The 19,848-nt window shown below is 34.2% G+C and overlaps 3 protein-coding genes across 5 annotated transcripts; 2 read left to right on the top strand and 1 right to left on the bottom strand.

Moving 5' to 3' along the window:
• Positions 1-777: 777 nt before the first annotated feature.
• Positions 778-8,037, bottom strand: LOC114376329 (coatomer subunit delta-like). Its single transcript, XM_028334410.1, has 12 exons — positions 7,905-8,037; positions 6,509-6,562; positions 5,813-5,852; positions 5,010-5,233; positions 4,385-4,627; positions 4,118-4,292; positions 3,651-3,949; positions 2,226-2,424; positions 1,990-2,143; positions 1,597-1,659; positions 1,389-1,485; positions 778-1,154 (listed from the first exon to the last, which is right to left on the bottom strand). The coding sequence occupies exons 2-12, from the start codon at positions 6,509-6,511 to the stop codon at positions 1,065-1,067; spliced, it is 1,587 nt and encodes a 528-aa protein (XP_028190211.1). The 5' UTR covers positions 6,512-6,562; positions 7,905-8,037; the 3' UTR covers positions 778-1,064.
• Positions 8,038-10,278: 2,241 nt separating this feature from the next.
• On the top strand, positions 10,279-14,391 carry LOC114377656 (U-box domain-containing protein 44-like). 3 transcript variants are annotated; one of them, XM_028336274.1, is made up of 4 exons: positions 10,279-10,527; positions 10,686-11,446; positions 11,525-11,835; positions 12,755-14,391. In XM_028336274.1, the coding sequence occupies exons 2-4, from the start codon at positions 10,701-10,703 to the stop codon at positions 14,206-14,208; spliced, it is 2,511 nt and encodes an 836-aa protein (XP_028192075.1). In that variant the 5' UTR covers positions 10,279-10,527; positions 10,686-10,700; the 3' UTR covers positions 14,209-14,391. The 3 variants fall into 3 exon arrangements, with proteins under 3 accessions (XP_028192075.1, XP_028192074.1, XP_028192076.1); XM_028336273.1 differs by having other exon boundaries at positions 10,680-11,446; XM_028336275.1 differs by having other exon boundaries at positions 10,281-10,527; positions 10,680-11,432; positions 11,535-11,835.
• Positions 14,392-15,064: 673 nt separating this feature from the next.
• On the top strand, positions 15,065-17,978 carry LOC114376990 (V-type proton ATPase subunit E2-like). The gene is made up of 6 exons (XM_028335344.1): positions 15,065-15,312; positions 15,436-15,536; positions 15,610-15,766; positions 16,117-16,319; positions 17,731-17,830; positions 17,955-17,978. Exons 1-6 carry the CDS (start codon positions 15,211-15,213, stop codon positions 17,976-17,978), a joined length of 687 nt encoding a protein of 228 aa, XP_028191145.1. The 5' UTR covers positions 15,065-15,210.
• The last annotated feature ends 1,870 nt before the right edge of the window (positions 17,979-19,848 follow it).

The raw sequence follows: 19,848 nt of genomic DNA, 5'->3' as shown, positions 1-19,848 counted from the left end.
TAAGGATAAAAAACGTTAAAAATTTTATTTAGAGACTAAAAGTGACTTTTGTAAAATATTTTAGGACAAAAACACATTTACTGTATCAAAATTAAACTCAATTGAGCCAATATATTAATTGCACCGTCACTTGTGTTTTTTGTACGTGATTTCTTTTGGAGGTAGACATTAGATTTGACTCGGTGATGCAGGAAAGAAAAATTGTCTTCATCTTCCAGACCCTCATCAAACATCACAATAATATCCTTTCATGGCTCGTTACCTCCAACTCCAAGCCACCAAACCCACGCACGGTTCGCTTCTATTTCACTCACTCTTCGCATCAAGTGCATCTAACTCCCATAGTCGGTGGTGCAACAATCTTATTTACGGTGTCGTTTAACCAACCTTATATTCCCTGAGGAGGTTCTACCACGTGAAAACGCTCTTTAATGGAACTTTAGCTTTAACTGGTCGTGACCAGGAAACTACCGGTTTCGCTTGGTGGGCCGGGAATGCCCGACTTATCAATTTATCCGGCAAACTACTAGGAGCCCATGTAGCCCATGCTGGATTAATAGTATTCTGGGCCGGAGCAATGAACCTTTTTGAAATGGCTCATTTCGTACCCGAGAAGCCCATGTATGAACAAGGTTTAATTTTACTTCCCCATCTAGCTACTCTAGGTTGGGGGGTAGGTCCTGGGGGGGAAGTTATAGACACCTTTCCATACTTTGTGTCTGGAGTACTTCACTTAATTTCCTCTGCAGTATTGGGCATCATTAAATCCAAATTCCCTTCCAAATAACAGCATCTAATACATTCCAATCTCCAATTCAGAGAATGGGGATAGGGGAAAGGCATCATCCACATAAAATAATACATGCTCTGGAGTAAAAAGACACTCTTAAGTTTCGTATTATGAAAATCATACTTTGCACCATGCTTGCAAAAAGTAAAACCAAATTATGAATTTACGAATTTAATAAAATGATGCAACATGGCAAAGAAAAGCCCTTTGATAAAAGAATCACGAATGTAAAAGCAAAACTGTCATAAAAGCTCAGTGTCGAGAGGAAAAACGATCACACAATTTGGTAGTTTTCTGTGATCAACTGTGTTCTCTGAGAATACTTAGGAGGATTACCCCCATTTAGCGGTATGATGCTGGTGACCTGCAAAGAGAAGTGATAGTATAAGTTTAGGCTCCCATTAAATCAATATTCAGATATGTCAATTATAATCTATTATTAAAGATGATAGTAAACGAATTGAATGAACGGATACTCTATTTAGATATAAGATTTCCCAGCCATAAAAGCTTCATTTAAATAAATGTGTCAGTTTTAAGTAGATCATTTTTTACCATAACTTTAAGTCGAATGCAGAGAAAGAAAATCCAAACATACCTTCAGGTCACTAAATGTTTCAGTTGCTATAAAACGAACTGAAATGGGGAAGAATGCTGATGATTCGGCTTGTGGAACAACAAATTCCATTGACCCACTGGCAACAACCATATTTAGTCAGACAAAACAAGTTCAACAATACCATGACAATAACACTGCATATGTTAGTTCTTAAAAGCATCACACTATCACCCCAAATTTAGCATACCTGCGGTTTGAATTATCAATCAGAAGGACAGACCACTCCAAAAAGGAATTCCTTGAGTCATACCTGCAAAGCCAAATTATAGGGAATTATAAAGAGAGAAAGAAAGAAATGTGAAATAAAATGATTTCAAAATATATATGATAAAATTCATCAACTGATGATCTTGGGAGTGGAGGAGAGGAAGGATTGGGGGGAGGGGAGCAGCATTAGTTTTGTAGAGCTTTCTAGTTCCATCCAAATCCAATCAGTATTTCAAAGATTGTTAACCATTAACATGAGTAACAAAGATCAATTTTAAGACAAACCAGATCATGTACAGCAAATTCTAACCCGAAACAATCATGGCTGCCACTAACATTTATTCAGAGAAAAAAAAAGGAGAAAATATCACACCTCCATTCCCCATCAATCTGTCTAACAGATGGTGCATCTCGAAGAGCTGGAAGAGGTACTGAGATCACAACATTCCGCAAATCAAACAATGATGAAGCCTCATACTCAATGCTGACATAAGTTTCATTTCCAGAAGAAGAGGGCCAGCAGTTGACTGCAATAGGTGTTTTAAGTTATTAATGCATGAATACAAATGCAAAGTTAGCAGGCCATATCAATTATACTCATAAACCCACTTGTCAGAGGCACCATTGACTCATCAGTGCTTTGCATTCGCCACTTTAAAAGACCAACACCTTCAGAACCACCAGCTTGACCCGTGGGGAAAGGCCTATTGGGATCCTTTAGACCTAGTACATTTTCATTGGCAAATAATTCTTTATTCATGTTAGGGTGTGTCTTGAAAATGATGGCTTGATTCTCCCCAGTTTGGACCTGAAAAAACAAGGCACAATGTGCAAGTGCCAATATTTTTAATTGTCCTCCTGAATTGATATTAGAATTCAAAACCAGTCTTAAGCAAGAAACAAAACCTAAGAGCAATTGAGAATGATGGATGGTAGGAGTAAGAAACAAAACCTAAGAGCACTAAAGAATGATGAATGGTAGGAGTAGACACATATTGAAGCAATGTTATTTACTATACAAAACATTTGAAAAACTACAGGAAGAAACAAAACAAATAAAACTAAGCAATCAGAAAATAAATCAATTGAATATTGAAAGTTGAGAGTCAAATATAAAAATAACTCTTTTTTGATAAAAGAAAATAATTATTCAGGCAAACCAAAATGATTATTTCAGTAAAGCCACAACATATCAACAGCACCAGAATACTTCGTGGTCAATCAAACTAAAACCAGCACTATTATCACTCTACAGGAATTTTAACCACCGTTATCTTCTTCATTCCATCCTTTCTGTCAAACTGAATTGTATATGATCCCTTCCTTTTTTCTTCCTCCCCTTTATTTTCGACTTTTCATTCATGTTGTCATGATGTCATCATGCTTCATTTAGAACTCTCAGCTTTATTATGCAACACAAGAAGACTAAAACTGATATACATATATAAACACAACTGTATTAGTTGATGGTTGTTCATGAAAAGATCTTGAGTGACTAAGGCACACCAAAAGCTGCTAAGTTCTAACATCTATGCCACAGCCCTCAAATAAAATGTCTGGCTAAAACATATAATTGACTTATTTGAGCCTTGAATCTTTAACACAAGCTGCTTTTTAAACATTATGAATTTGAAAGTTAGTCCACAATATTACTAACGAGGATGCAAACTGTGAGAAAGTGAGAGGAGAAAATAAAGAAAACATTAGGAAAAAAAATTAAGTAGAGAAAAAAAATTGTTTTATAGATCTAAATGGCCCCTCTAAGGAATTATTTTTGACAACACAATGATGTCATTTAATCTATGCTACTGATAATGCCTAGTGGGAAAGGCTTAGGTCATCGTTCTTGTAGGAAAAAAAAGTGTCATACAAACTTCTTTCACCTAATGCTGCTGAGATTTAATGGAACAAGTATCATTGTTTGTTTTAAAAAAAGAAAAACCAATTATTCAAAAAACTACTCAAGTTGTGCAAACCAGAAGTTCAGTGGACACACACACATCAAGGTAGAGAGAGATAGCGATAATGTGATACCTGAACTTGAATATGTCCATCCTCTTTGTCAAGAATTTGGAGAGACAATGTGCCTTGAACATCAAAATTACTGACTCCACCATCTCGTTTTAGTGTCACATTTAGTTTCTCTTCAACAGCTAAAGAAATGGGATCTGTAGATGGTGGGGCAGCTGCCTGAGCAAGTTTTGGTTGAACATGTTCAAGAATGACCTCACCTTCTGCTTTCAATGATTCCAAAAACTGATTTGTCCTTTGAGATTTACCAAGCTTCATTCCAAGACCTTTTGGTGGAGCAGTGGCAGATGAAGTTGGACCACCTAAGGAAGAGAATACAGGAGTACATAAATGAAAAGGCACTTCATTTAGCAATGTTAATTTTGACATAGAATAAACCACAGCCAGGATACAGCATGTTTTGATGCCCTTTTAAATCATTACATTTACAAGCATTCTAGAAGAATTCATGAAAATCCATGAAAGCCAACCTTTAGACTTGGTAGAAAAGGAACCAACATCAGAACTCAATCCAAAACCAGAGCCACTTCCAAAACCAGGTCCGCTGCTAGTTATGCTCAAATCACTAAAGCTATTTTCAATTTTTCCAGAGCCTAGTGACTGTAAAGGACCAAATCCCCCTTTATCACCTCTGTTCTTTTCAATCTGTAGAGCACATGCATTAATTAGAATAAATAATGGGCACTCCAAGAATTTTGAATATAAAACAACGTAACACAAAGTCCCTCCATTCATACCTTGCTTTTATCAATCTCATTAGCTTTCCGCTTCATAACATCCTTAGTATCATTGATTTTGCTCTGCATAACCAGCTTGTGCAGTTTCTCTTCATGACTCTCCATTTCACAGTATTGCTTAACTTGTGCAACAGACACATTTTCCGCATGCCCAAGAGAGATGACTTCATCAAATGCAAAAATCAACTCAAATGCATTTTGGCAAATATCCTCTTCATCAAGGGAGTAAGAATATTCAGGAACCTAAATGTATTAAGGAGTGAACTAATTATAAATATAAGCACGATATTTTAGCAAAAAAAATAAATAAATGGCTCTAAAACTGACCAATAAAGCTAAAATAACTTCCCAGTACAAACCAATTGATCAATCCTAAATCATCCTGAACCTTCCAATAAAAATCAATATACTAAATGCCATGTTTAAGAGAAACCTAAATTGAATGATTGTATCGTTAAAACTCTAAGAAAAAACCAAAATGATAGCATAGTGAGTAGACAAGGCATAGAACAAAATCTAGATTCAGGCCAGCAAGTCTCACTGAGTTAAAGACAAAACCAAGCAATTGAAAAGAAATTGAGTTAATAACATAATACATTAAACATAAAGCATAAAAACAGGATACAAGTTTGGAGAGAAGTCTCAGAGTTGTCAAATCTTCCAGTATGTTGCTATGTTTGTTTGTTACAAGAAGCAGGTATAGTGCTTCCATTGGCTGGTAAACATAGCGCACATTCTCCGTCTCAACATATGTGTGTTGCTTTCCAGTGCCTATTAACTTGGGAAATGCTGCTAGAAGACCCTCAATTCTGATACGAGACATGTCCACAAACTGTCTAGAAACTAGAACTGCAAACAACACAAAAGGTTTGTTGGTATAAGGGCATAGGTGTTGAATCCATTTGGCTTAGGTACCACCAAATTCAACATTAAATGATTAAAGATTAAGCTTTGCTGTACAAACTATAAATTAATTTTAAATTTAACAAAATTAAGTAATGGCAATTAATAAGATATAATATTAAGAATCATGCAGAACTAACAGATTGAGTTATTGAAGTACGAAAAGGATTTCATAAACCTATAATCTATATTTCTGGCAGAGAGTGATGGGATACAGATAAAGAAAACATAGAGAAAAAGATACACATCATGAATCCAAATTTTAGCCATGCTAGTAGTAGTATACAACATATTTGGTTACTTGGTAATCTCAACATCAGGAGCCACAAACAAATCAAAAGATATAACTTTGACAGTAGATTCCCCACATGTCAAACTAATGTATATGCTGCTGGAAAGCAGCTACCCCTCTTTGAATTTATATCATATTTCCTAAAACCATATAGCCTGTGTTTCAGGTTCATATTACAGAAAATGAAGATAACGACTGTTCTTTCAAATAAAAAGGTCAGGGACAGAACTCACCTTTGCCAGATTTGCTCACAATGGATGCAGCAAGGACAACCTGTTCAACAAGTAAAACAAAAAAACATAGAGGAAGTCAAGAACAGGTAGAAAGAGAGCATAACATTCTCACTCCCAAGTGAATTCTTTTTCTTCATAGTCAAAAAGGCTATATTTTTGTCAGTTTACAAAAGGGACTGAGCCTGTGACCTCTGTCTAAACCTAATCCCACCCCCACCATCTGAGCAACACCCAACTAGCATTTGGTGAGCAAATCGCTCAGACAATCAAGGCCACCACTAATTTAGGATTACATTAATAATTCAAAGTTATGTAGCTAAAATTTAGGTAAACAAAAGAAAAAAAACACACATAGAAGATCCAAAATTACCAGTAATCTTGAAGCAAATTCAAGCTAGAATTTTACCAAAAGAAGGAGGGAAAATATGTATACAAGATAGCAATTTTAAAGCAGATCAAAATATATTAGGAGGTTCCTTCAGGCTGCAATTCTAGATCATGTTTTAAAAGTACATATGTATAACAAAATTGGAGTAGCTACAACATGAATTTAGTTTAAGAACTAAGAAGTAAAAAAGTGATAAGTAAAATAAATTAGTTAAAGGAAAATCAAATAATTAATATTAAATAGTCAAGCAAATCAAACAATTCCTTAAATATGTAACTAGGGGACTGTAAGGAGACAAGAAGTGCTACCATGTTTTCACTTAATCTTTGAAATGAGAAATTGCTTCCAGTGTCAAATTGAATCTGCCAAAAAAACAAAGTCCATAAAGTTGTTAGGAGCCACAGATCCCAATATCAAGTCAATGTGAGCCACCCTAGCTTATACCGGTCATGGCCAAAAATCCTGTAGGGCCAAAGTGCTAGGGCCAACCTATTGGCCAAGTCATAAATTAAAAAATAAAATAAAGTTGGATGATGGGTCCAAAAAGCCAACAGGAGTAGAATCAACCCCTGTATGTCTTTGGGCTTTTGAAATCAGATACATTAAGTTTTTGACCAAAAATTAAAAGCATATAGCCTGAAGACCAAGCAGAACTAGAACCTCATATAATGTTGATTACACCTAAACTCCTTTTGTCTCATCTGTGGGTTGTCTGGGTCTTTGCATGCATTAACAGCATGTAATAATTAATTTAACTTTTTCTTTAAATTAAACTCTTAAAAAAATGAAATTAGGATTAGCAGTTGTTAGCTCTTTTTTTCATAGTTTAAAAGATCACCTAGATCTAACTAACACATAGTTTCACAACTATATGAATTAAAATTAAAAAAACACTATAACTATCAGATTTAGAAAAAATATATGATAAAGAAAGGCTGAATTGGTGATGCATCATGGTAACAATAACAAATATTTGAAGATTCTTCCTGTGCTCTTAACAAATATCACATGGCAATATCTGTCCTCCCTTTTTACCATCAAACTTGCGCTACTCATCTGTTTCAATCACTCAAAATCAATTTGGGAGAGACTTTGAAGCTCTTTACATTTAAAAGGTTTTAATAACTACAAAAATAAAAAACCTAGAATACATGAAAAGCAAGAACCTGGTAACACCAAATGAGACTAACTAGTTTGGATTAATTTGAAATGAGAAGTTCATATGCATTACCTTGAAAGGCTTTTCGTCACAAAAGACACGAAATAGAATCACATAATTCACAGCAAGAACACCTTTGGCAAAGCACCTTGAGAATTCATTGTTTATCACCCCCAAGCCAACAAAAGTAGCAAACAACACAACCACATATAAAGGAACTCACCCTGTCTATACTATCTCATGGCATTTAAAATTAACTCGGTCAGATCTAATAAACAAAGAACTTAAATCAGAACAAGCAAGCACGTGATGATTCTAATCAACTACGACTCAGATTTCATGTAATCCTAAAATTTGCGATAAAGGCGTCATGATCCAATTGAGTTAGCTCCATTCTTAAGCACACATTAGTAGAATCAAAATCATATAACACCAGAATAATGCAGATCAATCAAAGGAAAATAAAAGAGCACACTCACGAAAACTAAAGAGAGAGATAATCATATGGAACGAACGAAAATTGCATGAAATAAGAACAATCTAACCTGCTGACGCTGGATCTATAAGCACCGATCAGCTGAGAGAGTGATGACAAAAACTGGTACCTTCAAAAGCTATCGTAAATTTCGTCTTTCGCTCTCTTCTCTGTGATTATAAAACTATAACTAAAAGGATGATTTCCGTCAGTTAATGTTTATATACGGGATAGATCCGTTGACACAAGTATAAGTTTTTAGATTTACACCAAATCAACGTCTTTAATTTAAGTTAATCTTGTGATTTATAATATTTTAATAATATGATAATTTTGACATATTTTATGAGTACCAATTAATTAATTATTTATAAAAAATATTTGATTTAACTATTTATAAAAAATTATCAACAAAATAATGTTTTCTACAAATTTTTCATGTAATGAAGTCTATATTTTTTTTCCATGTAATATACATATATTTTAATGATTCGTTTTTAACAACGTATTTTGATTTGATAAGAATCAATAGACATTGCTGTTGTTTTTACAAGTTTAGAGAAAGATAATTAACAATGATATTTTTATCATGCATGTTTTATTTTCCATTTTATATAATCAACAAATATATTATGATATTTTGTTTATAATTAATTCCTTTTCTGATTTACCCATTTTGAAAATTAATTATGAGAAAATAAAACTTGAAAATGAAAAATTTTAGGCTCATTTGGGGTGATTATGAGTTTTTGTTTTTGGATTTTAAATGCAATTTTTTAAACAAAATTTGTTTGATAATAATGGAGCTTAAATTTTAAATTATTTTAAAAATATTTTTACCCTGATCCTTAAAACCAAGAAAAATAATTTTGTAAATTTGGTCTTTAATTTAAAACAAATATACATCTTTCACATTTGACAATGAGACAATATTTATTGTCACTACTGTTATCATTATTATCATCATCCCTACTACTAATATCACATTCACCATTTTTACCATCATAATCATCATGATCGTAACTATCACTGCCACCAATACTACCTAGAGAATAAACTCACAATTTTTTAAAATAAGTCTCCTTTCCAGTGTAATGTTCATGTGTGTATATATAAGCTGTTGATCTTTAATAATTCTAAATGCACCATTAATTACAATTATGAAGGCAACCAACCTTTAGTTATTCTAAATGCACTTTAATTCATAGTGGTACAAATGAAAAGACACCAAGGTTGTGGGGCACTGAAATAAATAAATAAAAACGAAAATAAAATAAAAGAAATACAACTATCTTTCATTCTAAAAAAAAAAAAAAGAAAGTCAATAACAACACACTCCATCTCATCTCATGGGTCTTCAATAATAACCATGAAATAATTTTGGTCCTGAACCACAGGTGCAACTTCAAGAATTTTGTCGCTACTATTTATTATAAGGTCTCCTTTATCTTTCTGACTTTGGTCATAAGCGTTTCTAATTCTTGTGTCGGTCCTTGAATTTCAATATTCATCAATAAGGATCTTCCACATCTAAAGCTTAAATGTATTTTATTATCTCTATCAGAGTGAATATAGTTTAGGAAACTTCATTTTACCACCAACTATTTGCAACCTAAAAAAAAAACACTTTATAGGTTTACATCCATGCTTTAATTTGTTGATTGAGGTTAAGGTTTGGGTTTATGCTACTCATCTTTTTTTATCGAAATTGGATATTTAAAATAAAAAGTCGATATACAAAAAAGTTTTCATAATAACTCAATAACCCCTTTCTTAAGTAATTAAGGTCATTTGGTTAGTAATAATTGTTATGAATATATATTATATATCACTAGAATGTGTGAGAAAAAAATACACATATATATCACTTGAATGTGTGAGAACAAAAAAACATACATATATTTATTTATAAATTGATTTATAAAAAAATCATATTAGTTTTTTCAAAAAAAATATTTTTAATTTATGCATAAATAAATTTAACTTTTATAAAATATTTGTCGATTTTTTTATATTAAATATTTACGGAAAAATTTATCCACGAGTACCTCCTTTTCCTTTAGACTTTCGAGGCTTCTGAAGTGAATTGGCAAGTAGATACTAGATAGATGTGGAGCCGCTTTTTGGCACTTGGGCGACAAGTTGTACAAAAAAATAACACTTTCTGAATCAAATACGTGGCTGAGGAAGGACACATGTTTCCTCGTTCAAAGCCGAAGGAAAAAAAAATGGTTGCAAATGGAACTGAAATCAAGGATAAGGACGTCCAAGCAAATGGACGAAGCTCAAGAAATGAACAAAGACGGAGACTAATACAGTGTAGAGAGAGACAATCACTGTATAAATGTACAATGCAATCCTTGGAAAGAAAAAGTTAATTGATTTTGAATTTTTGACTTGGTCTTTCTTTTCATCAGTGGGAAGAGAAGAGCAAAGCATGATTGATAATTGATAACCATATGATTATTTTTATTTTAATGGGTCATCCCCATCTGAGAATGACTCCTCCTTACTATATTCCAAACCTCAATTTCCAAACTCTTACCTTTCCAGACCTACCGTTGGAAAAAAAAAAAAGAAGTGGGCTGGTCTTACTCTTAACTTGTTGCTTTGGATTTCTGAAACTTCTTATCTTCAGACATGTGGGGTTTAGACAATCATTTTTCTTAGCCATCCTTGCGTTTGCTCGGCAGGTTCTATTCACTTTCTTTCTTGTACTGCTTCTACTATGTTTTTCTTTTTGTTTCTAATCAACAATCACTTCTTATCATCTGTTATTTATCTGTCAATTGTAGTTTAGTTTTGTTTTCTTTTGTAACTAAATAGTTTTTTTTTTCTCCCAAAGTTACAGGTCTCATAGATAAATATGAAGGAAAAGAGAGACTTTTCTGAGTTTCTGTCAGAGTTAATAGTCCTGGCTGATGAGGTTGCTTTGTTTTCTAAGAATCCTGAAATTGATATAGAGGATGCTTTTACTGAGTTTGCTATGTTGGTTGAGAAATTTGCTCCAATCTTCAATGATCTGAGAGACAAATGCACAATCATAGACAAGCCAGCTATCAGAAAGTCCTTGGAATCTCTTATGAATGAGCTTACCCGAGCTAAAGCTTTGATCAGAAGCTCCTCTTTGAAAGAGCGCAACAAGCGAATTGAGGACATAGCGCATGATCTCGGTCGATCATTAGGCATGCTGCTTGTGGCCAGCCTTGAAGTGTCCATAGATTTTAGAGAAAAGATTGGCACATTGCAAAAACAGCTGATGAATGCGAGATTTGGTGGGAATATGAGTCCAACTTCAAGTTCGATATCAAGATTTGTCAATGAAGCGAAGGAGGGAGGGGAAATAGAAGAGGAGATAATTGATGTTACTAGTGATGATGTTTTACTACAGCTTAAGAATGGTGATGCCGAGGAATTTGCAGTTGCACTCTTAAGGCTAAAAAAGTTCATCAGGGGTGGAAAACTGGATAGCGGTTTAATTAATGTGGAAGCTGCTGTTTCCATTCTTTTTAACCGTCCATTTTCGTCTAAGGCAGGCAATAGGTTGACAATCATTCAATTGCTAAGAAGTATTGCTATGCGAAATGATGAGATGAAGGTAAAGTCCTGCAAGTAAGGTAGTGTTTCTTATACTTGTTGGTCTAAAGCCACAGCACTTCTAGTTGTTACTTATCTTACAATATGAAATAGTACTATGCAGGAGAAGATGACAAATATTGAGTTATTATCAGCAGTGGTGAAATCTCTTACAAGAGACACTGAAGAGAGGAGGGAAGCAGTGGGTCTGTTGCTAGAACTCTCTGCCCTTCCTGCAGTTAGACGGAAGATTGGGAGAATTCAGGGGTGTATTGTTATGTTAGTTTCTATCCTTAATGGAGTTGACCCTGTTTCTTCACGTGATGCAGCAAAGTTGTTGGATATACTATCAAATAATACTCAAAATGCACTTCTTATGGCCGAGGCTGGTTACTTTGGGCCGCTAGTGCAGTATTTGAATAAAGGTGATGCATCATTTTTCAACACTTTGCTCTTATGATATGAAGCATCCATTGATAATGTTAATACAAGTGATTTGAGTAGTATAGTTGGTAGATTTTGTAGAAATTAGAAATTTAGCACCTGTTTTACCAAAGCAGCCCACTAAAAGTTCTATGGCATTAATGGCCGCTTGTAAATATATTGAGTGCATGTACCAATACAGGGAGGTATGACTGATAAATGAACATCATAATATGCAGAGGGTTTATTTAGGATAATATAATTTACAGTTAGTTTTAATTTAGCCTTATTTTCTTACTCTTGGCTTTCTATTTCTTTGCATTCAGCCATCTAGCAAAAGTAGGTGTTTTCTTCCATCTAAATGCTACACACATGGAGTTCTCACAAATTTATTTTGTATGATAACCAGTGTTTAGATCTGTGCAATACATCGTGGGAACGAATTTTGTTGAAATGAATAAAATGGATTGCAGCTAATTGGTTCAATACTGTGAATGTGTTGACTAATTTCAAGTCTCTTCAAATGTTGCAATGAGAAATCAAAATTGATCCAACATAAAAATAAGGATAGTTGACCATCTGAATTCTAAATCTAATATTAAAACTGCAAAATTGTTGCTACAGCTTACCTTATAATTCAATTGGCAGGAAGTAAAAAAACCTGACATAACTCCTAAGAAATGGCATCAATGAAATATTTAAGTTGTGTAACCTATTTGAATTTAAAAGCAGCATTGACTGTAATTTAAATAAACTAGTTAATCAATATTACATTAATCAACGAGTGTGGCATCCTAATGGACCAATTGCTTTCATCTTTAGTTTGTTAAGTATGTAGTTTATAGATGAGACAATAACCAGAACTTAAGTAAATTTCTCTGCATTCCCTTAACTTGAAAATTTCAACCCGTGTTAAAGCAGGTTGTGACATGACCAAGATTCTCATGGCAACAACACTTTCCAGGCTGGTGCTCACTGATCATAGCAAACTTACCCTTGGACAAGATGGGGCAATTGAGCCCCTTGTGAGAATGTTCAATTCTGGGAAACTTGAGTCCAAGTTATCAGCTCTAAATGCACTGCAAAATCTTTCCAGCTTGACAGAAAATGTGCGGCGTTTGATTGGAACTGGAATTGTAGGATCTCTGCTGCAACTTCTTTTCTCTGTAACATCTGTGCTCATGACTCTACGGGAGCCTGCATCAGCTATTCTTGCAAGAATTGCAGAGTCAGAAACTGTTCTTGTCAATCTAGGTGTGGCTCAGCAGATTCTCTCACTTTTGAATCTTTCCAGCCCTGTGATTCAAGGTCATCTATTAGAAGCTCTAAATAGCATTGCTTCCCTTCCTTGTGCTTCCAAAGAGAGAAGAAAAATGAAGGAAAAAGGTGCACTTCAACTAATTTTACCCCTTTTGAAGGAAACAAAAATGAAAATAAGGAGCAAGGCATTGAATTTGCTGTATACTCTCTCGGAAGATCTAACAGATGAGTCGACTGCACATTTTGATGAAACTCATCTTTTTTATATTGTTAACATTGTCTTATCATCAACATCAGATAGTGAAAAGGCTGCTGCTGTTGGCATACTGAGTAACCTTCCTGTTAGTGATAAAAAAGTGACAGATGCACTGAAGAGAGCGAATTTGTTGCCGATTTTGGTATCCATTATGGATTTAGGCACAGGAAGTAACTCACCTGCAAAAAGTATCTTAATGGAGAGTATTGCAGGCATTGCAATCCGGTTCACAAGCTCCTCTGACAAGAAACTGCAACTTCTTTCAGCAAAACATGGGGTGATTGCTTTGCTTGTAAAACTGCTCTCAAGTGGTTCAGCAATCACAAAACTCAAAGCTGCAACCGCTCTCGGTCAACTATCGCAGAATTCTCCATCTCTTAGGCGGTCTAGGAAGTCGAGGTGGTTGTGTGTTGCTCCCTCAGTGGATGCATATTGTGAAGTTCATGATGGTTATTGCTTTGTTAGCAGCACGTTTTGTCTGATCAAGGCAGGTGCTGTTTCTCCCCTTATCCAAATATTGGAAGATAAGGATTGGGAAGCAGTGGAAGCCGCTTTGAATGCCCTTTCAACTCTATTGCAAGATGAAATCTGGGAAGGTGGTGCCAATTGCATAGCCAAATTGTCAGGTGTACAAGCTATTGTAAATGTATTAGAAGCAGGTGATGTGAAGGTTCAAGAAAAAGCGCTTTGGATGTTGGAGAGAATATTCAGGGTTGAAGAACACAGAATGAAATATGGAGAATTGGCACAGGTGGTTCTTATTGAAATGGCACAGAGGAGTGATTCTACATTGAAGTCAACAGTTGCAAAAGTTTTGGCAGTGCTGGAGCTGCTACTAGTTCAATCAAGTTATTTCTGATACAAAGTGTATCACTATGATTCATGTTATGGCAGTGAATTTATTTTGGGTTCCATTCATTTATATTTTTTGGTGTACATGTGTGTATTTAATCTTATTTTATTTGAACCACACAGTGCCATAATGGTATATGTATTTATCCGATGTATATTATCAAGGTTGATCCATCACCTTTTTTTTTTACTGGGCTTTATATTCCGTGATGAAGATAATAAATACTCTTATCATGAGTACGTTTCTCATTCAAAACCATGCGAGCTTTCTAGTAGCATTTTACAAAAGTCATTAGAGTTGAATAAATTACGCCATCATTAATAAAATTGGTAAGCTCATCCCATTTAGGAAAGTAAGGACTAAGAAGGAGGTAATGTAAAGCATAATCAAATTAAGGTAAAATTACAAAAAATTCCTAGTAAAATTGATGTGGCAACTCATGTAGCCCTGCAATTTACTGCTTTTTTTGTGGAGAAAAAAAAATATATCAGGATAATTATCTGATAGGTGGATCTTGTCTTGAGTTAATTACTTTCGTCTTCAATTTCTTTTGTCCTTATTTTGCTAGTTCAAATTTCCAAAAATAGGATGTGTTAGTTCAAGATCCAATCCCTTAACAGACCGAAATCAATGCTTTGATGATATTTATCTCAACTGACTAAATCAGCGGATGAAGGCTAATTATTAGCTTTGTAGGTGTTTTTTTTTTTTCTCTCATTTGAAAATTTCCACTTGTTATTTATTATAGCACACATTAAACTAAAACGTAGTTACACAAAAAAAAACTTGCAATTGTTTTATAAGGAAACAGATTGGTTACACTTCCATTTCCCCTTCCAGCAGCTGAGTTTGGAGAAGACAATTGATTATATAGGTGACAAAAATGCCACATTTTCTTTTCTATCTCGTTTTTGTTATCATTGTCTGAGAAATTATCAATAAAATAAAACAGAGATTGTATTTACGTATCTTTGTAAGTTGTGTCAGTAAACAAAAGAAAAAGGAAATATGAAGGACGCAGATGTGTCAAGGCAGATCCAGCAGATGATCAGGTTCATCCGTCAAGAGGCTGAAGAGAAAGCTAATGAAATATCTGTTGCTGCTGAAGAGGCATATATGAATATTTATTTTATAATTTTGAACATTTTCTACCTTCAATAATATCAACAGTGAGATGATGATTTATTTATCCTTAGGAAATTTGATTTCTTTTATTACTCTGATTCATTATAGGAATTCAATATTGAGAAACTGCAATTGCTAGAAGCTGAAAAAAGAAAGATCAGGCAAGAATACGAACGAAAAGCCAAACAAATTGACGTTAGAAGAAAGATGTAAGTTTGTGTTTCGTTTTCATACTAAAAATAATTTAGAAATGTTTTACGAAACTCGTTTATTTGTGAGCAGTGAATACTCAACACAGCTGAATGCAGCCCGAATAAAAGTGCTTCAAGCACAAGATGACGCGATGGGTTCTATGAAGGACGCTGCTAAAAAGGGGCTTTTACGTGTCTCAAATGACAAGAAAGTATACAAGAAACTCCTCAAAGACATGATTGTTCAGGTATTTGATGCATAACGATGATGCTATCATTTGTGTGCATGCAAAATTATTTTTTGCACAACACAATTTGAAGAAAGATATTGAGAGATTCTATGTTAAATAATATCGATGGAGATTTGGTCTATTACCGAACCAGATGATGTGGCGTGATTCATATAGCGACCTCACCTAGTGAGGTAACATAACATTATGTTGTTGTTATTATGTCCTAATCTAAATTTCAGTTTCAGTCTTGAAGCACACGGGAACTAAAGCCTGCGATTGAGATTAATGAGCTGATGAATGATGATTGACATGCAATATTTATTTATTTAAAAAACAAACACTTGATTTTCTTGCGCATGTTGTAGGGTTTACTACGCTTGAGGGAACCATCAGTGTTATTAAGATGCAGAGAGAGTGACCGTAAGCTAGTTGAGTCATTGATAGAGGAAGCCAAAAAAGAATACTCAGAGAAAGCCAGTATGCAATCCCCTAAGATTTCCCTTGATGATCGTGTTTACCTCCCACCACCGCCTAAGAACGGCGCCGTTGATTCCCATGAACCTTATTGGTAACTCCTTTGGTTAATTTCACCTTTAAACTAGCAGTTGAGTTATGTGTGCTACCTTTGGATATACCATCAATTTCATGACAATGTCATATTTGGACAAATTTCTCAAAAGGGGTTTGTTTTACAAACTATTTCTATAAATGAGGCTCTTTTTAAACTATTTTCTGTATGGTGTCATTTTTTACGTAAAAGTCATGCAAATCGTAAAAGACATTGGCGAGTTCAGGCTGGGGTGACACGTGGCACTGGTCTCGTTAGTGTAACAGGCGATCTGAGCTCCATGGGACTCGCCAGTTTGACTGGCGAGTTGAGCTTAGTCTCTTTATTAAGTTCCATGCAACTGGTGAGTTGTGGTTGCACAGTTCCATGCACTGCTGGTTCCACTTGCATGTCTCTTTATTAAGTTCATAATTTTAATAAGGATAAAGTATGTTTCCAATTTTGGAACTTTCGTTAAAATTTAGTTTTAGTCTCCAAACTTTAATTTTAATCAATTTAAGTATTAGAAGTTTATAAAATAGAGTAGTTTTCATTTTTCCTCACGATAAAAATTGTTTGGGATAATTAAAGAACACATAAATTATTATTTTTCCAAAATTTAGAGAGTAAATTAATCAAATCCAAAACACGAGGAATGATACTAATAAATTTTATTGACATTATAGGAATTAAAAATATATTTTATTAATCTTTTGATAAAGTAAGTTGCATGTGTATAATATAATTAAGCATACTAGTTTCATGATTGCTTTTCTGCTACCCGAATCTCTAGATGCAAAGTTTTTTTAGTGTTTCACATGCATGCAGGTGCACAAGTGCCGGCATGGCAATTAGAGGCGGTGATCACGTGACATGCTTGTGTAGAGAGCACTGCAATCCCATGGAACTGTAACTCAACTCAAATTGGCGAGACCAGTGCATGTGTCACTCTCAGTTCGAACTTGTTAATGCCTTTTGCGATTTGCATAGCTTTTACGTAAAAAATGACACCATGCAGAAAATAGTTTGAAAAAAGTCCCATTTGCAAAACTAGTTTGTAAAACAAACCTCTTTTGAGAAATTTGCCTCATATTTTCATACTCATAATGTCATTTTATCTCATGACTTAATTAACATTGTCATATTTTAAGCAAAGATTTATTCTAATCACTATATGCTTATCGAGGTCATGTTTTAAAACCAATTTGCATATCAACTTATTTTTTGATAAAAATAAGATAATAGTTGTTGTGCATGACTCATGTTATGAACGAAGAGATGTTTGAGAGTAGTAGAATGGAGCGCAACAAAACCGATGTTTGTGGGTGTTATTCTCTTTAGAATTTAGGTTGTTATTACTAACAATATTATTATACTAACACCTAACTCAACTTAAATGACTTGGTTTTTTGTGTAACTTGTTTCAATAAAGCTCTGGAGGAGTAGTATTGGCCTCGGAGGATGGGAAGATTGTGTTGGAAAACACCCTTGATGCACGGCTTGATGTCATTTTCCGGCAGAAACTGCCTGAGGCATGCATGTTTATTGCGTTACAGTCCTTAGTTCTTCCATTCATTTCAATTAGAATTTTAACTTTTACATAAAATAAAAGGTTATACTATCAAGACTTATATGTAGTTATTGGTGTCCTTGCAGGTAAGGAAGCGCCTGTTAGGTTGAACAACATTACTGCAATTTGAATCCTTGCTCTATGTCAGCAAATGGAAGAGCAAGGATGTTGCCACTTCCTCTCTGCAGAAACTGATCAAAGCAAATGACCACCCCCCTTTTGCTTTTATCTGATTTTTCGCTAAGACCAAAGTTTTAAATGTTTAAGTCTCTTTCTTTTTGTAATCTTTAATTTTAATAAGCTAGACTAGAGGAAGAATATTTCACTAATGCTTCCGGTACATTTTATTTAAGAAGAGTAATAAAATAGAGGAATAATGACCCGTTTTAACGTTTTCTTGAAAAGTGATACGGTGAGAAGGAAAACAAACTCAGATTTGACGAAGAGGAATAATGAAAAAATCGAAAGTTACAGGAACTAAAAAATAAATTTGAAATTATTACTAACAAGCCAAAATGATCTACTATTACAGGTCATTTTAGGTTTTAGGTGGTTATCAATGAAACCACCCACAAGATAATTCATCCTACAAGTCACCATAAAATAGACAATTTAAAATTTGGCACAAATTTTAAACAAAAATTGTCACAAGAGTGGGGGTTCTCGGCTGGGGGAAGGCTGGAATTTTAGGATAGCATGTATGAATCATGCTTCTTTTAGTTCTTGTCTTGCATATGAACAAAAGATAAACAGGTTCATGGACTGTAAGATTCTTCTCCGAGGGAGTGCATTGGATTGGAATGTTTGAAAGACTATTTCTACATAAGAAAAAGTATGGAGTAAGAATTTTAAAAGAATAAGTAAGAATATAATGACTTACAATATTTTTTAGAAAAAATTTTATAATAAGTATTTTTCATGAATTTTTAGAAAACAAGATTTACAACAAAGATAAGAAAGAAATAATAAGGTTTTGATAAAAAAAATAATACAATTTTTCTAATTTTAGATAACTAATTGATTTTAACATATTTTTTTATCTTAACTAGCATTTTTCCCTAAAAAAATAAATCTTAAGTGGTATTTCTCCACATACTTAAAGACATATTAGTCCAATAATAGACTCAAAATTATGGATTGAAATCTCATGTCTTCTAGTCTCAGTCTCCCTTCCTGTTCCCACGAATCATATTTCGCAACATTAATTACTTAAAAAACCATGTCAGATTTTCATTCCTATTTAATATTTTAACGTCGTAAAGTTATTGTGTTCTCTTCCTTTTACGCCCAATCTTTCTCCTTTGTTTTTTTGTTTCTGCTTCAAAAATGCCTCCACCTTCACCCATCCTTCAAAATCCCATTCCCAAGAAAATAAACTCTACCGCAAAAGCCACACTATCTCTTCTCCAACCCCAATCCGCATGACATTTTCCTCCACCTTGCAGGAAACCTTTCTTGGCGCTAAACTCTATTGGACCAAAGACACCAACGCAATGCTCTCGTCCTCTGAATCAAGAAGAAAGACAAGGGCAAAGTCTTCCTCTAGTACTTATAGTACATTTTTTCTGACATCAATAAGATTGAACAATGTGCGAAAAGATCATCGAATTCCATGCGATATCCAATGTCGACGAGATCTCGCGGTGATAATCGGCACCGTTCACACATCCCGAAAGCTTTGAGACAGTGGCAATTGACGCCGAACAGAAAAACAATGTAAAATCTAATCTTTAATGTTAGAATATTTGATAAGAATGCAAAAGTGACGTGGCAAAATCTGATTCATGGAACAGAAAGTGAGACAAGGATTATGGGATAGGTGATTTCAATCTCAAAATTATAGTCTTCGTTAACTACTGATATTGAAGATAAAGATTTGTCATCCAAATAAAATGATAAATGAAAAAAAAAAGGAGCTTTTATCTAATTGTAGAAAAAGTTTGCTAAATTGGAAGTAAGAGATGGTCAAGTATTGTACCA

The sequence above is a fragment of the Glycine soja genome, chromosome 11 (genome assembly GCF_004193775.1).
Source record: "Glycine soja cultivar W05 chromosome 11, ASM419377v2, whole genome shotgun sequence".
Taxonomy (NCBI): domain Eukaryota; kingdom Viridiplantae; phylum Streptophyta; class Magnoliopsida; order Fabales; family Fabaceae; genus Glycine; species Glycine soja.
The sequence above is the reverse complement of the archived record's forward strand: the minus strand, read 5'-3'. Positions and strand labels throughout refer to the sequence as shown.

Excerpts from the sequence above, each read along its gene's own strand:
- LOC114377656 (XM_028336274.1), top strand. The coding sequence starts at position 10,701 with ATGAAGGAAAAGAGAGACTTTTCTGAGTTTCTGTCAGAGTTAATAGTC. Across the intron at positions 11,447-11,524 it reads ATGAAGGTAAAGTCCTGCAA|TACTATGCAGGAGAAGATGA; the intron begins GTAAGGTAGTGT and ends AATATGAAATAG. Across the intron at positions 11,836-12,754 it reads AGTGCAGTATTTGAATAAAG|GTTGTGACATGACCAAGATT; the intron begins GTGATGCATCAT and ends GTGTTAAAGCAG.
- LOC114376329 (XM_028334410.1), bottom strand. Across the intron at positions 4,628-5,009 it reads TGAGACTTCTCTCCAAACTT|GTTCCTGAATATTCTTACTC; the intron begins GTATCCTGTTTT and ends TAATACATTTAG. Across the intron at positions 2,144-2,225 it reads GTCAATGGTGCCTCTGACAA|TCAACTGCTGGCCCTCTTCT; the intron begins GTGGGTTTATGA and ends CACCTATTGCAG.
- LOC114376990 (XM_028335344.1), top strand. The coding sequence starts at position 15,211 with ATGAAGGACGCAGATGTGTCAAGGCAGATCCAGCAGATGATCAGGTTC. Across the intron at positions 16,320-17,730 it reads GATTCCCATGAACCTTATTG|CTCTGGAGGAGTAGTATTGG; the intron begins GTAACTCCTTTG and ends GTTTCAATAAAG. Across the intron at positions 17,831-17,954 it reads TCCGGCAGAAACTGCCTGAG|GTAAGGAAGCGCCTGTTAGG; the intron begins GCATGCATGTTT and ends GTGTCCTTGCAG.